We start from the raw sequence: 16,099 nt of genomic DNA, 5'->3' as shown, positions 1-16,099 counted from the left end.
TACTTTCGTGGCGACAATTTCATCTTTATATTGTATGGCTTTAGGCATAGTTTTAGTTTAATTTTAAATTTATTCTTTCACTTTGTATAATTTTAAGTATTCTAAAACCTTTTGTTGAGCGACTGACGAGCGACTATTTTCTGATAGAAAATAGTCCGAAATGCATTTTGGATTTTTGGGTTTCTATACTTTTGTAATCGTCTTATTGTACACCCCGTTTTGTTTTATTAAATGTTTTTACTTTGATTCTTGAGCGTTTGTGCCCATTATCATTGGTGTGATACGCCCTACTATTATCTGCCTCACGGTTATACATATTTTAATTAATTTAATTATACTTAGGGCTAAAAGCATTTTCTGTAAGAATTCATATCTATCAACATCGTTATCTTAATACGTTTGTAATGATTTCTCAATAGAAAAAAGTATTTTTTCGGGTGTTTTTTGAAATCCGTGAAATTCAAGAATCCCGTATGAAGTTTTCCAACAAAAATTTTTACGTACTAGGGTAGATGTACCAGTTTTGGCCGGTGTACCAGTTCTGGCCAGAAAACAAATTTAACTTAAAAATATAATCACCACATATTCAAATCTGTCCAATGAAACAAACTTTTATTGTTAACTGTGTGAACAGTTAACAATAAAAGTTTGTTTCATTTGTGATTACATTTTTAAGTTAAATTTGTTTTCTGGCCAGAACTGGTACTACACTGGCCAAAACTGGTACATCTACCCTATACTATTTAGTATTCTGCATTTTATAGTTACAAACTAATACATTTGTATTAATTTGTAACTACAAAATTATAATTTGCACTAACGATCGAACGCAGGTTACTCCAGCAATGAGTAACCGTCTCGTGACGTCACTCGAACACGTTCCTAAGATTTTGTACCGCTTAGTATAAATTCTGTACTATCAAAATACAGCGAAACTTCGCTTAACGGGCATAATTCGTTTCAGAATCTTATCGGTAATCGAAACACTCGTTAAGCGAAACAATTTTTTCGGTATAAATTAATGTAAAATACGATAATACGTTCCACGACGAAAGAAATACTCAAATATTTCATGTATAACAAAGAAACTTATACATTATGCATTGTTAAGGAGCGTGAATCATCATCTTTTCTTAAAAGTGGAAATCTAAAAACGTAAAATCTCTAGAGCATTAACGGGTAATATTATACACTTTATACCCGATTTCGAGTAATTTTCCAAGGCAAACAAACCAAATAACAACGAATACTACACCTCTATTTTAACTTTTTCCAAAAATCCCATTTTCAATACTTCCAAACGCATTTCCCTCTTTTTAACTGGCCTCGTTCTCCAACCGTTGTTCTTTTATACTGGACTATATCGTCGCAGCCTGCATCTACAGTCTACACAAAATATAAAGGTAAAAACAAATCTAATAGAAATTATATAGTAAATACTAAAGCAGTCGAAGTAATTAACAAATCTAAAAGATTAACCAAATTTTCGAAAAGAAATAAACTTCCTATTGTTAAAGCGGGTGAATGGCATCAACCTACAGAAGATATTAAAAAAGGACTTAGTGAATTTTTTAACCAACAACTAAAGAATATTTTAAACTCGAATAATGTAAGAATTCCTAAATTAAATACAAGACTTAAAACGCATAAACCAGGAAATACACGTAGACCTCTAGTTGACTTTAGAAATTTTATCTTATATAATTTAGAAAATTACCTCAAAACCTATTTACAGGAAATAACCGAATCCAAGTATAGCGTAGAGAACACGGATCAATTAATTAATAGATTATTAAAAGGTCGAATCAAGGATTCGTTCGGAGTAACGAGCCTCGACATAAAATCGACGTACCCGTCCATTACTTTGGAAATGGTTAAGGAAAACATAAGTATGTATAAAATGCCAGAGTATGCACTAAATCTGATCGAAGTTGTTTTTAAAAGTAATTATTTTAAAATTTCTACAGATGTTTATAGACAAAAGAAAGGAATTGCAACGGGATCCGTTATAGGATCAAAATTGACGGACATTTGCACGATTATAATAGACGAGAAAATATCGCATTTTAAAGGTATTTACTATTACGCGAGATACGTCGATGACGTTTTAATAATATACGATTGACGAACAACCGCATTCGGAGAAATAGAGGAATACGCGAACGAACTGGATAAAAATTCAAAATTTACGCGCCGAGAGGAACTTAACCGAAAATGAATTACCTCGACGTTACTATTAAAAGAGAAGAAAAGAAATTATATTTTCGTAAGTACGAAAAACGACTAATTATAATTGTTATTGTCGGGAATGTGTTTCTCTTAATTTCTATCGAGAAATTAAGAGAAACACATTCCCGATGGGATTAAAGAAAATAATGAATAGAACTTCATTACGGGAAGACATCGAAATGGAGACGAAACAACTTTTAAAAAACTATTTATTAAAGAACTATCCAAAGAATATTGTATGTAAGTGGCACGAATATTATATAAATAATAGATATAATGTTAAAAACGAAAATACTGACGCTTTATATATTCATTTTCCATATATATATATATCATCTATTTGAAAAATATAAACAGAATTTAATAAATTTTCTATTTGTATAGTAAAAGAAAATATAGGTTAATGGATATAACTAATATTATAAATAAAGAAGATTAGGAAAACAATTATAAGTTTCGGGAGTCATTTATAAAATATTATGCCCAAAGTGTTATATAGGAGAAACAGGAAGAAGATCGGAAAAAAGGTTAAAGGAGCACGAGGCTAAAAGTTATTTAAAAAGACGAATCGTTGAACATTTTTGTATTTAAAATTATACAAATATAATTTAAATACGGGTATGACTGTAGATACACGCTGGGACGATATAGTCCAGTATAAAAGAACAGTTGGCAAATGAATGTATCTACTCGTACTGACGAGGCCAGTTAAAAGGGGCGAAATGCATTTGGAACTATTGAAAATGGAATTATTGGAAAAAGTTAAAACAAAGGTGTAGTATTCGTTGTTATTTGGTTTGTTTGCCTTGGAAAATTACTCGAAATCGGATATAAAGGGTACGTTCGTTAAGTCGAACGAGTTAAATGCGTTAGTAACGAATCGTTCGAAAAGTAGTAGTCTCGCTCAGTGCGCATGCTCCGCGGTGATGACGTATCGAACGAAACTCTAACGAAGCTCACGAAGGAGAGAGTTAGTTTACTTCGTTAAGAAAATGGCGCCCGACGATATCGATGTTTCTAGATCTACTCGAGTGTTTAAATTGTGAATTAAAAGGTGAAATGATTGAAATAACTGTCCGTCCGAAGCAACCTAAGAGAAATATTTTGGATAAGGCTGCACTAGCAACATTCGTATCTTCGATTTTAGAAACAGCCATTTAGTTACAACGAATCGTTCGAAAAGTCTAACGAAACAAGAATAACGATGACGTCATTCTCGTTTAACTCGTTTGACTTAACGAACGTACCCAAAGTGTATATGTTAGTCAAAACCCGTTTTTAGTTTATGTAAAGGCTATAATTAAATATTAGAAAGTAATTAATTTAACTAAAGGTAAGCAGTTATGATGCCATCTGGTATTAAATTTATAAATTATAAATAATTAAGTTTTAATTTGGAATTGGTCATTAAATTTAATACGAGATGGCAGCGTAACTGCTTACCTGTAGTCAAATTAATTCATTTCTAATATTTAATTATAGCCTTGTGTGAGAAACGCCGACTTTGGGGGCATCAGTTAATTTCGCCTCAGTTGCGGTCTAGGGTCCTTTTGTATGGGTAGTGCTTACAGGACGCAGAAAGAGTAACACAGAGACCGAAGTGAAAAAAATTAATCGCATTTATTAAGACAAAACATGCTTACAGAAGAGGCAATATGCCGTCCAGTCCAGAGATGCTGCACAAAGCCACGTGGAATTCTTCCAAGATAGTAACGGGTGTCACACCGCCAGGAGAAAGTTCGTCTGCGTTGGTTTTGGAGGTGGCAGGGGGAAAAGGTCCACGTTGTATAAGACCGTGAACGTTGGAAAGTCAAGTCTCTACTATCTACTCGTCTTCGTAGATAGTCTTCTCTTTTCGTCTCCAGTAATCCTTGGGACCTCGCGCTTTTATATCATTTTACTCGAAATCCCGCTTTTTGGTTGGTTCGAACGGTGGTTCTCTATCACTCGATTGGTCCTTGATCCGTTGCTACGGGCGCGATTTTGGCCGCGGGGTCGCCGAACACCCATTCCAAAGTCGGGTCGTAGCCCTCTCCGAGTGACGGTCCCGTAAATTTTGGTCTAATGTGTTTAAATGATTCGAAAAAGATGCGGCCGGGTCCAAACGATCCCGGCCGCCGCCCCCTCCGAAGGAACGTCCGCAAATTTCCGCTTTGAACTCGGTGTGAGACGACCGTCGAGCTCTCCACGGCGGTCACTCTCTCTCCCACCTTCCGCGATCTACGATCGGGGACTTGTCAATTTGTCCGGGAATGCAATTAAATGGTCCCACACCCCTTCCTTTACCACCTCGGTCCTGTTTACTAAATAAGTCACCGATTTATTGGTTTTAGCTGGACAGCCAGTTTCCCGTCGGAAAGGGGGTGAGGTCCCGGCCTCACACTTGACATAGCCCAAGAATTTGGCATATCGTTTGGTGTGTTTATTATATAACGGGCTATGGTTGTTGATGCTTATATGTAATATGTCTGAACACAAGTTCGGAAAAATCTGATCACAAGCGACACTAAGATGCTAGCGGAACGAGTGCTAAACACAGGCTGATGTAGCATGCGCACAATCCGGGTTTCCCCTCTCGTCACTCGTTATGCGAAACGTCCATCGTTAAACCAGTCATATTTTTACAATTTGTTTTGCCTGTTATGCGAATTACTCGTTATGAAAAGTGCTCGTTAAGCGAGGTTTCATTGCATTAGAACTTATACTTTCTTAGTTTGTATTAACGTTAAACACCCTTCCAACGTGTCCAAGTTCTCTTAGTTAAGTCTCTATGTACCAACTGTAAATTGTTGATATATAATAAACGGATTTTATTTGCGATAAATAGTGGAGCGTACTCCTTCCCGAGTTCTCCGCTTCCGCCTCCATTCCGAATCCGGTAGTCTACAACGCGACCGCACGTGAGGAGAAAAGACGAATTTAGCGACCGCTTAGGTTTCTGTGTCTACCTAGAAGACACAGTGGTGTCAGTCCTGACGAATTAGTCATTGTAGTCGTCGCCGACGCAATGTCGACCCGTGGTGCCGAAGCATAGGGGCGCTTCGCGCATTGTCACAGGCTGTTGGATGCCGAAGCGGTTAAGACATCAATCTACCACTCTGGGCAATCCGAGATGGAATCCGAGCGAGCCACTACAAGACTTTTCATGGAAGGTAAGGCTCGGATATGACAGCGTGGTCATTCACTCCCATTATCCATTACATTTATAGAATAAGACAACACAAGGGGTGGTGTCTCCCGGCGGACTTTCTATGGGAAACTACTGTTGTTAGACACGTGGAGAAAACCCGGAAAGCTGTACATGAGCAGCACGTTCGTCAGGACCGATCCCACGACCAACTAACTACTGTATTAAAGACTAACTCCTATAACTTTTACCTTTTATGATACGGCAATTAATAATATGAAAACAGTTTCTAATAACATCTCATAACAGCACCACGCCCAAATTTTGTAAAATACGAGTGCCGGAAGAGTGCAAGAACACTTGCCAAATTATATACAGTACTAGCAGATAAGCCCGGCGTTGTCGGGAAAAGTAACGATAGCGAAGATTAAGATTATTGCATTATAGCCAATCTTACCAGTTTTCACAGAATGCAAGAATTGGGTCCCCGTTTCCAGACCAATTAGAGAATTTTTAGATGGGTTTAACAATATGTTCGATTTCCCGCAAAAACGCAAAAAACTGCATCTGCGTCTGTAAATCTTGCGTGTCGCTTTCTCTTAACACTTCCATTGTTGACACTTCCCCGCGGGGGAGAGGTTGATAACACTCCCCCAGCGGGGGAATTCCGAAAAATATCTTCTTAGTGTACATTCTCGTGACGTACTGACGTACCCTAACTGTGTACCAAATTTCAACCTTCCAACTCCTAACCGTTTGGGCTCTGCGCTAATTATCAACAACAACCCGTCTGGATTACATATATAGATTAACTCCCAGTCTTAGTTTTCTTGAAATACCATAAACACTTCGTCAGTATTTTCATACATTTTAATTGTCTTATACATAATTTTGGAAGAATACATGAAGATATTTCTCTATTAAATTTATTGGATTCATGAGGCATCCCTATTGTATGCGGAGATATTGAATTTTTTCATGCTTTACTGTCAAATATTATGCTAAATTCTTCAACGAACGTCCTTACTTTATGCTTCTTACGAAACCGATTCTTAATACTTACTATAAATGTGAAGACACGAAAATGGACTTCTGTGTTCCTGTAAATCTTGTACAAAATGGAGAAACAATTCGTTCTTTGTATCCAAAAATGGTTTCCCTAGCTTTATCCCAAAAATAAGGACCTTGCAATCTATATTGATAAGGCAAACTCGGACCCATCAACAAAACCCAAAACAAAAAGGGACCAAAGAGAAGTAACTTCAAAAAATTCGGTTTTGCTCCTATTAACCTTTTTATACTCGCCGCCCACCAAATATTTCATAATTTTTTTGTGACCCCCATTTTTTAATAATAATTTATATTTGATAATATAAATTATCTATAATAAATTGATTTTTTTATTATTGCTTTATTTTTTATATAATAAATGTAAATCATAACTTTATTATTTCATTATCTATTTAAATAACATTCAAACTTCACAATTAAACACGAAAACTCATTAATTTTTAACAGAAAATAAAATAAGAAACATGTCGATAAATCGATCCAACGTCGATGCTAAAACTAAACTAAAACTAAAACGCCCACTTGTGGTAAGGATTTTGCATAACTTTTGCAAAAATATTTAAATTTTCAAAGCCTACTATTTTTCCTAATTATTTTTAAAATTCCAAGCATTAATAGTTTCTTAAAATTGCTTTGGAATAAAAGAAGTAAATACTGCGGTGTAAGTAGCATATTTACATTTATTTCTTCTGTACTAACAAAGTTGTATGTAGGAAGAAATACAAAATAAATAAATAAAAACTAAATAGGAAAACTTTATCTTTCTTATTTCACTTTTCGATACGATATTCGGATTATACATCAATTTTCTTTTTATTATATTCCGAAGGAAATTTTGCATAATTTGGCGGCCCCGGCAAACTTCTTACGGACCCCCAGGGGCCGCGGCCCCCTGTTAAGAATCACTGGTCTAGGGTCCATTCGTATTCATTTGTTCGATAAACCAGTAAAAACTGTAGACTTCTCTAAATGTATTTTTAATATCACAATTACATTCCGAATCGCTAGCCACGATATAAGGGCTAAAATTAAAAATAAATTATAAAAACTTACTCGGTGAAATAAAATGTGCGGTGGATATACATACCTGGTACAATGTATTGTTCGATTGTATTAATATACTTTTAAAGAAAATTATAATTAAAATATAGCTTTGTAAAGAAACGTACATAAAAATAACATAAAATATTCTTTACTTTTTAAATCTTAAAACAATCCATTTAGTCAAATATCTCGATACGAGTAGCTAATGGATGGAACTAGTGCCGGTCCGGGTAGGTGTGTAGTGAGTGTGTGCGTGCCAAATCCCGAGGGTGCCGATACCGGTCGATGTCGAATGCCTCTTTTGTCGCGTCACTAGTATATCTCGAAGGACGCCACGGGGCTGTTGTAAATTTTAAACGTTTCTCACCGTAGCTGTAAAAATCTAACTATGTTAAACTTAATAGTCATTCGTTTTCTAACTAATTCGTTTTAATACCAGGTGTACACGGAAATCAGTTTCCCACTGTACTGAGCGAGTGATTGGTTCTGTTAAGCTTTTGTTGAAGTAAAATTCTGGCTCTTTCAACAGGGTTTTATTTATGTCCCCATTCCCTAATCTCTTAATTATTTAGTCACTTCTTAAGTAGAAATAAGTCGAAACCGGTTACTTTGTACCCGAATATCTGTAGTCTTGGGAAAACAGTGGAAAGACAAATTTTTATGACAACGGATATATAAATCGTAAATTTAAGGAAAATAAATTCTAGAGCTTTTTTTTTGTACCATTGTATGTACTGTACGTCTCATTCATTAAATTTGGTTGTAAATGATGCTGCCAAAGTAACAGTTAATTTTTAACACTGTACTAGAATTGTACACGTTTTTTCTGCATTCCCTTATAGATGGGACGTACTAAATCGTAATATCACCGGTTTAACATCGAAATCCGTAAGTAATATAAGACGGGAGAGCGGAATAAACGCGGAATAAATATATCAAATATTTTAATGGAGTTTTTTTAAACTCCTGTCAACTATACGGAACTATCATAAAAACGTGCCAGTAAACTCCTATCGGTTGGGTTGTTATAAATCTAGTCTAGGGTGGGCAACCTTTTTTATAACATGGGCCAGAATAAATTTTACGTTTTTTTCCGCGCCGTAGTAGTTAATTGACGCCTTCTTGTGACTCGTAATTTTTTTAGTCTGCAAATATGAAATAAATAAATAAAAAGTTAATTACTACATTTATTTTTTTTATCGTTTTCGAAAATTACAAAGAATTGGAAAAATAACTAATTAATAGTTATTTTTCCAATTTAATAATCTATTAAAGATCTCGCGGGCCGGATAGAAACTTTTCGCCAGCCGTAGCTGGCCCGCGGGTTGCCGGCCGTTGATCTAGTCTGCTCGTGATTCGCATAATCAGGCGAGGGTGGCCGAATATCTAGCGGGCGGCTAACAGCTCAGAACCGGTCCGGGTTATAAAGTTGGACTCCGTACGCGTGTGTCGCTTCTACCGGCTAAACCGTGACGTTGGTGCTCCGTAAACCGCGTGTGCCAATGCCTATATAATCTGGCTGATTGGAGACTGACCCGGTTTCGACATTCCTTCCGCCACCGAATTATTCGAATATACAATAGCAATCTTATCGTTTTTTTTTCACACGTAGTATAGAAATTTGTAAAAGATACATAATGCGGTTATAATAAAATATTCATTTTAATTAATTCAAAGTACGTTAAAATATGAAAATTTATATTTTATAAAATACGAGGGAAGGTCGTTGGAAGGTGGAATCGGCGCTTCCATCGCTTCCAATGACGGCACGCCACTGCTCCTAACATTTCAATTATGTAAATACCGGCAGATAAGTCCGGTGTTGTCCGCAACACCGGACTTATCTGCTGGTATCTGGGCATAAATGACCTCGAAGATTCTTTATGGAAATTGTAAGCGTCTAAATTGAAATGGCACCTGTGGAATTATTAGAGGTATCCTAGGAATAAGTAATAAGCTGCAAGATAGTAAATAGACGTACTATATCATTTCTGAGACCTAAGAGACCGAAAGTCTGTTAGAATATATAGTCTTCGAAAAATGGAATACGGATCATGGAAAACTATTATTACAACAATAGAAACAATGGATTTTATAAGCGATTATTTACGTCTTTTCTTTTATCCCGTAACAGAGACTTATAGCTTAGGAAACTGCGAAATCGAGTGATTTTATATTTGTTTCCAATAACATAGCAAATGTTGCCGCGTTGTTTACATCGTTTTTGACGCGAATACGTTTTCAAATTTGCTTCCGTAGTGCGAGGCAATTCAGAAAACTGACGATAACAAAATCGGGGGATACAGTTTGGCATTGCCGCTACACGTCTATCATCTACATCCAAAATTTAATTACGCCACTCGATAGTTAAAGGATCAAAGAATTCGTTACGTTGAGTGGGGATGTGACGTAACGCGCGCGGCGGAAGGGGAAGCGCCGACATTTTGAGGTGGTTTCGCCCCGTCACATGCTTTCCGTTCAGTGTACATTTTTACTCGGACAAGCTACGACGCTCGTTTGAGTTTCAATTTCAATTTGCGGCTCTCGTCGGTATTTATCGATTGCCTGCACAAAACATTAGTGTGGAATAGTTATGGTGAATATATATGATGTTAAAGAAAAGTTAAGAAAACTTAATACAATGTCGGCCTATACTCGTCGAAAAGCAAAATCAAAATATAGAAATCGTATACGGTTGGAAAGGTCTTCTCGAGAGCAATCCAGTCGTACCCATAAAACACGATATGACAGAGTGAAGCGGTGCCGGGAACGTAAAATATTCTGCTGTGTGTACATCCATCGGGCTCAGCGTTAGCAGAAATTAAGCTCTGTATGTTACCATCGTTGCTACAATATTCTAAAAACATCATTAAGATTATACCCGAATACGAACCAGATCTCGCTACACCAATCGTGATCGTCGGAGACTCTAATGTTAATGTCTCGCAAGACCGCTCGTTGCCCGACTCGGTGCTCGGCGAGTTTAATTTGTCTTATATCGAAACTCCTCCAACAACGCTAGGCAATACCTGTATTAATTTAACATTCGCCAGAAATCTCGACGTATCCTGTATGCCAATTTGGTTTTCGACCGCAAAGATCGGCGGAGGACGCAGTAGAGGATATGGTTAAAAAATTAAAATGTTTACTTGAGAATAATAAGTATGTCCTTGGAATTAGTTTAGACATAACCAAAGCTTTTGATAGCGCATGGTGGCCGCTCATCAAACTCCAACTGCGAAAGATTAAATGTCCACGCAATATCTTCCAACTTATTCGAGATTATCTACGAAATAGAGCGGCTGTTCTACAATATGGACAGCATTATGTAAGAAAATCAGTTTCCAAAGGATGCCCTCAGGGGTCAGTATGCGGACCCTTACTTTGGAACATAACCTTTGACTGCTTCCTTAGAGAAGACTTTGGACACGACCACTCTACTGCTTACGCGGACGATGTCACGATGTTGATTGGTGGTCGCTCAAGAGCGGATTTAGAGAACAAAGGCAATCTTTTGATTCAAAATGTATACAACTGGGGGATAGAGCATAAACTCCATTTCAATCCCATCAAAACAAAGGGAATAGTTTTTAATAAACCAAGAGGCAGTAATCTATACCGGCGACCACCTCATCTCGTAATGAACGGAAATGTCATCAAAGTGGAAAAAACATTGAAATATCTGGGAGTATGACGACCTTTTTTTGTAGGCTACAACTCTGTACAAATATATAAAACAATTTGTGCAGAGTTGTAGCCTACAAAGAAAGGTCATCTCTGCAGTGAAGAATGATTGTTCCAGGTGATTGGATATGGCGAGCAAGCGAGATACGACTAGTATTTGTAATGCAATTTTTGCTTTATTAAACATCATCTTTATTTATAGACATTTATAACTTAAAATGACCAATTTTTAAATTCGTTTAAACCGATCAAATTTTACTATTTTAAACACTATTTATACTTGTTTCTGCCCTCAATACTCAATATAACAGTCTACAATACAGAGTGATCCAAAAGTCAGTTATCCGTTGTAATAAATTGCTCTCCTTGTTAACGCTTGCACTTGTTTGGTCGTACAAACGAACAGCTTCACAAAATAAAACGTTATTTCTACTTATATATTTATAATATTTGTAAATTTTTATAAAAACTTTTTTGTGCTTTTATATTATTTTTATATCAGGCAACCTAAAAGGATTTGATCGAAACCCTGACATAATCGTAAATCCCACAGGTCAACATTCTGATGGAATTATAGATCCTACAGGTTAAAATCGTAACAACCAATTTCAGGTGGCATATTTGGAAAACAAGAATAATTGTTGCCTCCCAAAGAGGTCACTTTTAAATTCTTCAGTCCCGAAAACCTAATTTCAGCAAACGAAAGCATCGATTCCAATTCAAATTGCGAGCGTACAGCGTCTTTACCAATTAAATATTCACTTACTTCGATCCAGTAATAGGACAGAATAGGACGCAAAATAGAACAGACGACCTATTTGGATCGGAAATGTTTAGAATTTTTTAAAGTTATAATGGTGGAATCGCAAGAATACCTTTGAAAGAAATTTTATTTTTGGCTCTTTCCGTCCTGTTGGCAATAACAAGGCTTTTTTTTTCCATGTTGTTTGCTAAGTTATGGCAACGCGACACTCGGACGATCTACCTAGGGGGATGCCTCGCGCGAGGTCTTTTTAAGGGAAACTGGCCCCTATTTAGGTATGACAGACGTGGAGAAAATCCGGAAAACTCCACGTGGCCAGCCCGTCCGAGCGAGGCGCGAACCCACGACTTTAGATAGAAATAATGTAAAAATATTATATAAAGTTAAAAATTGTTTCAAAAGAATAATAATAGAATACTTTTGTATCGTAGCGTATGCAAATGTGATAAATCAGAATACCGGTATGAATGTAGATGCATGCTGGAAGGGAGTGAATCACCCAGCATAAAGGGAACGGGAATTGTTAAAGTTCATTATGTCCACCGATGAGCCTTTGTTGTAAGCGAAATGCATTTGGATTTTGTGAAATCAATGAACATCGAGTTATTGGCAATTAAAGTTTAGTATTTATTTCGCTATTTGCCCGTCTGCTAAAATAAATCGCTGGAAGTCGGATAAGAAAGAGTAGTTTTACTCGTTTTTAATCTGGAAATAATTTTATTTAGTTTTAGAATTTACAAAAAAATGTAAGTAAAACGTTCTTTACAATTCTTGAACAACCGAACGGTCACGGTGCTCGCCTGGCCCAATCGCGAATTACTTCTACTTAAACTATCCCGAACCGGTCATTTCCCGATAATTTTTAGAAAGCGTACAACACCACATTAAGGCGCAAAAGTTTACCCTAGCTGCGGAATTTTGAAAAAAAAAACTCCGAAATCAAAACCACAAACCCTGGACAGTACGTATACCAATTCTGAGATTTCTCAAATATTTTTGTAAAGCTCTAAACTCCCATTTAATTATGATCATGTATTTATCATTTAGAAGCGACGTAGGACAAAAATAACTTTTAAATTACGAATTTCCCCTCCGTTATTTTGACAAACGGAAAAATCACGAAAAATTTGAAATTGAAAACCCAAATATTTCCTCGTGTACACAGTTTTGAAAAGTCCCCGTTGCATTTACGAATTGAACACAAACGTTATTTTATAAGCCTTCCAATTTAATTTTTCAAAAACAAAATATAAAGAATGTTAGGTGACAATTTTCACTTTATCAAAAATTTTCCTTTACAACATTCGCACGACTAGTTTCGTTAATAAAACAAATAATTTCCACGAAAATGCAACGCAGTTATTGTTTATAAAGCATAAAATTTAAAGTTTGAAGCAACAAAGATGAAACAATATCGATGCAACTAAGTTCAAAACGAAGAACGCGTGAAATTATCCTTCCACACCCTGAAATCTTCTGGCAAATAATCTTTTACGTTTCTGTCTTCTCGATATTGCGGCGTAACACGCTAAAGTCATGAGAAAATCTCGATCGTCGGTCTCTTCGTCTATCTCTTCGTCGTCGGAATCACCCGGTTTGAACATGGCATTATATAACTCCGTCATCTCCTTTTCGTGCTCGAAAGAAACATCGTGCCTATCTGAATGAAATTAATTAGCCAACAATATTCGAAGAAATTCAACTAAAAATCTATACTTAAATCCGTCACGTGCGACATTAAGTTTATCGGACACACTCCAGATTTACATTAATTCCATTCATCACTTAACGCATTAAACTGACGAATTTAAAAATTTTATCTTTTAATTTTACGAGTTAACAACTTTTTATTTGAAACTATAAATTCGAATACCCCGCTTTTACCACCTAATTCCCAAAAATCCGCTTTACTTTAACTTTACGCAAATCTTAATTTTACTGTATATTATTACACAGTACAAAGATATCGAATAGAAGATTAAATCTTAAACACCGCATTTAATACGGTATAACAGATTAGCAGTCAACGGACGACACCACGAATACGCGTAACGAAAGCTTTAATAACGAGTGTGGTTAGAGTGACCGAGTTGTGGCTTAAAAATCTCGTTTTTTACGCTAATACGGCTCGTGAATACGATACTAAAAATTAACAATACTTAGTTTTCTACTCGAAGCGACTAAAATAAATCGATAAAATTCGTTCTTACCTGGCGGTTCGTTGTAATCGAGCATACTTCCGACGTACGGTCTAAAATATTTCGTGTACACAAATTCGTAGAATTTCGCAAGTAATAGTAAAGCCGTGATCATGTTGTTCGATCGAACGAAGTATAACAAACTGACTCGGCTAAATTTCCAGATAATTCGGCAATAACGCGTCGCCCCGTCCTTCCAGACCACTTCGTAAGCCGACCAATCCGACTGCCAGCACTTTGCATACCACCAAACGGGAACGAATAATTTAAAAAATAAGAATTAAACGTTTCGCTAGGATATACTGTTATTTTTCTAAAACTTAATTTAACCTCGGATAAATTTTACTCGATACTAGTTTGAAGAATTTTATTTAAAAATGCCCTATCGATAAGGTCGACCGATAAATAAGTGGAAAACGTATTGTAAGCTTCTCGATATTTGTGAAACAAACAATATTTTCACGTGTGCCAAATTAATTTACAGTTGCAAATGTTTAAATTAGTTATAAACGGTAACACGCAAAGACCATTCAAAAGCAGTAAATCCGCGTCGAAGAAAACTGTAGACAAAATACAACCGATGCCTACAAACATCGGTTGTACTTTATCTGTATTTGGAAATAACACACACATATACACGTGTGTTCTTCGCAAATATGAGCTCGCAGACCATTTAAAAAAACAGCGGAGAATAGACGGTTGCCGAATCTGGATCTTCTCGATGGAAGCGCGACTGGCGTACTGCACGCGCTACTCTCCGATTGTTACCGCATTACACCGAGATCTACTATGATTATTTACGTGTTCGTTTCAATATTCTCCGATTAATATTGTTTTATTATTTATCTGTATTAAATACAAACTGTCATAAAAGTTCGCGAACTTGTAAAAATTCATATAAAATCAACAAATTGGCATATTACAGTAGAGTTTACACAAAGAGCTTGTCGTTTTTGCACAAGAAAAAGTTTTAATTCACTTTTCATCGATAGAGAGGCAATGTTGAAAAAATGCTGGTACCAGTCGCGTAAGTGGAAAACCAAGCAAAGGCATTCGAGATGTAAAAAAATCGCGCCAAATAGAAAATTAGATTATTTTCCAAACAATTTAGACTATTGTTTGTTCAAATATTGTGTTATTACAGCAAAACCTAAGTCGATAACATACGATATACCGTTTAAAAGAATCGTCATAAAAAGCTTTAAGCGCAAGAAAAACTTCAACAAACACGACAACGAGAGACCTTCCGAAAGAGTTCGACGTATATGTTAGGGGGCGCAAGGATTTTAGAAAGGCTTAAGTGGGGCATAGCGCAAAAAAGGTTGGGAAACACTGCCTTAATATCTAAACCTCCCTGCCAAATTTCAGAAATTTTCCACCAAAGGCGCAGGTGTTAAGCTTCAAAATCACGCTTCCACACACACTAACATTCATTCATACGTACAGAAGAAACCTCCGAACTTTTTTACATTTCTCGCCGTTTCACGGTCCTCCGAGTCCAAAAGTGTAAAAGTCTCGGGGATTCGGCCCTCGACCGATCGCCGTACATCTGTTATACGTAACATCGGAGAAAGTAAAACTAAAGTTACGTACAGTACAACGAGTGAAAATAATTTCGTGCGTATTAACTATTGTATCAGAAAAATTAATAATTTCCTTCCATATCATCGTACAGAGTATAACTCCCATAGACCAGAGGTGGCCAACTTTTGCGTACATAAGATCTACTTTTTATCTTAAAAATGTGTCGCGATCGACTTGTGGTAGGCATAGAGTAAGTGGCGAGGGGGGGTGTGAAATACATACTATGTTTATACACTGTGCTTCGGTACGAGGTGCACTCCCGCGAACACTCCATAAAGAAAATAAATTTCCAGACCCAACTTTTGATATTTGCAGTTACGAGTTCATTCCATACAGGCGTCACCTAAAAAAATCGATTTTTTGACACTTTCGAGATAGATTTTTATTAACTTAAAATAT

General features: G+C 36.4%; 2 protein-coding genes across 2 annotated transcripts in view; both read right to left on the bottom strand.

The window, feature by feature from the left end:
• LOC136968561 (flavin-containing monooxygenase 5-like) overlaps positions 1–16,099 on the bottom strand; it is a 134,147-nt gene that overhangs the window by 81,202 nt on the left and 36,846 nt on the right. The gene's annotated exons all lie outside the window — the stretch shown is intronic.
• On the bottom strand, positions 13,300–14,281 carry LOC136968598 (uncharacterized). The gene is made up of 2 exons (XM_067262596.1): positions 14,129–14,281; positions 13,300–13,578 (listed from the first exon to the last, which is right to left on the bottom strand). The coding sequence occupies exons 1-2, from the start codon at positions 14,229–14,231 to the stop codon at positions 13,370–13,372; spliced, it is 312 nt and encodes a 103-aa protein (XP_067118697.1). The 5' UTR covers positions 14,232–14,281; the 3' UTR covers positions 13,300–13,369.

This window comes from Centruroides vittatus, unplaced genomic scaffold (assembly GCF_030686945.1).
Source record: "Centruroides vittatus isolate TY-2023 unplaced genomic scaffold, ASM3068694v2 contig_15, whole genome shotgun sequence".
NCBI classification, from domain to species: domain Eukaryota; kingdom Metazoa; phylum Arthropoda; class Arachnida; order Scorpiones; family Buthidae; genus Centruroides; species Centruroides vittatus.
Note: the sequence above shows the minus strand (reverse complement) of the source record. Positions and strands in the feature narration are given on the sequence as shown.

Coding starts and splice junctions, on each gene's coding strand:
- LOC136968598 (XM_067262596.1), bottom strand. CDS start 14,231: ATGATCACGGCTTTACTATTACTTGCGAAATTCTACGAATTTGTGTAC. Junction 13,579..14,128: donor CGATTACAACGAACCGCCAG/GTAAGAACGAAT, acceptor AATTTCATTCAG/ATAGGCACGATGTTTCTTTC.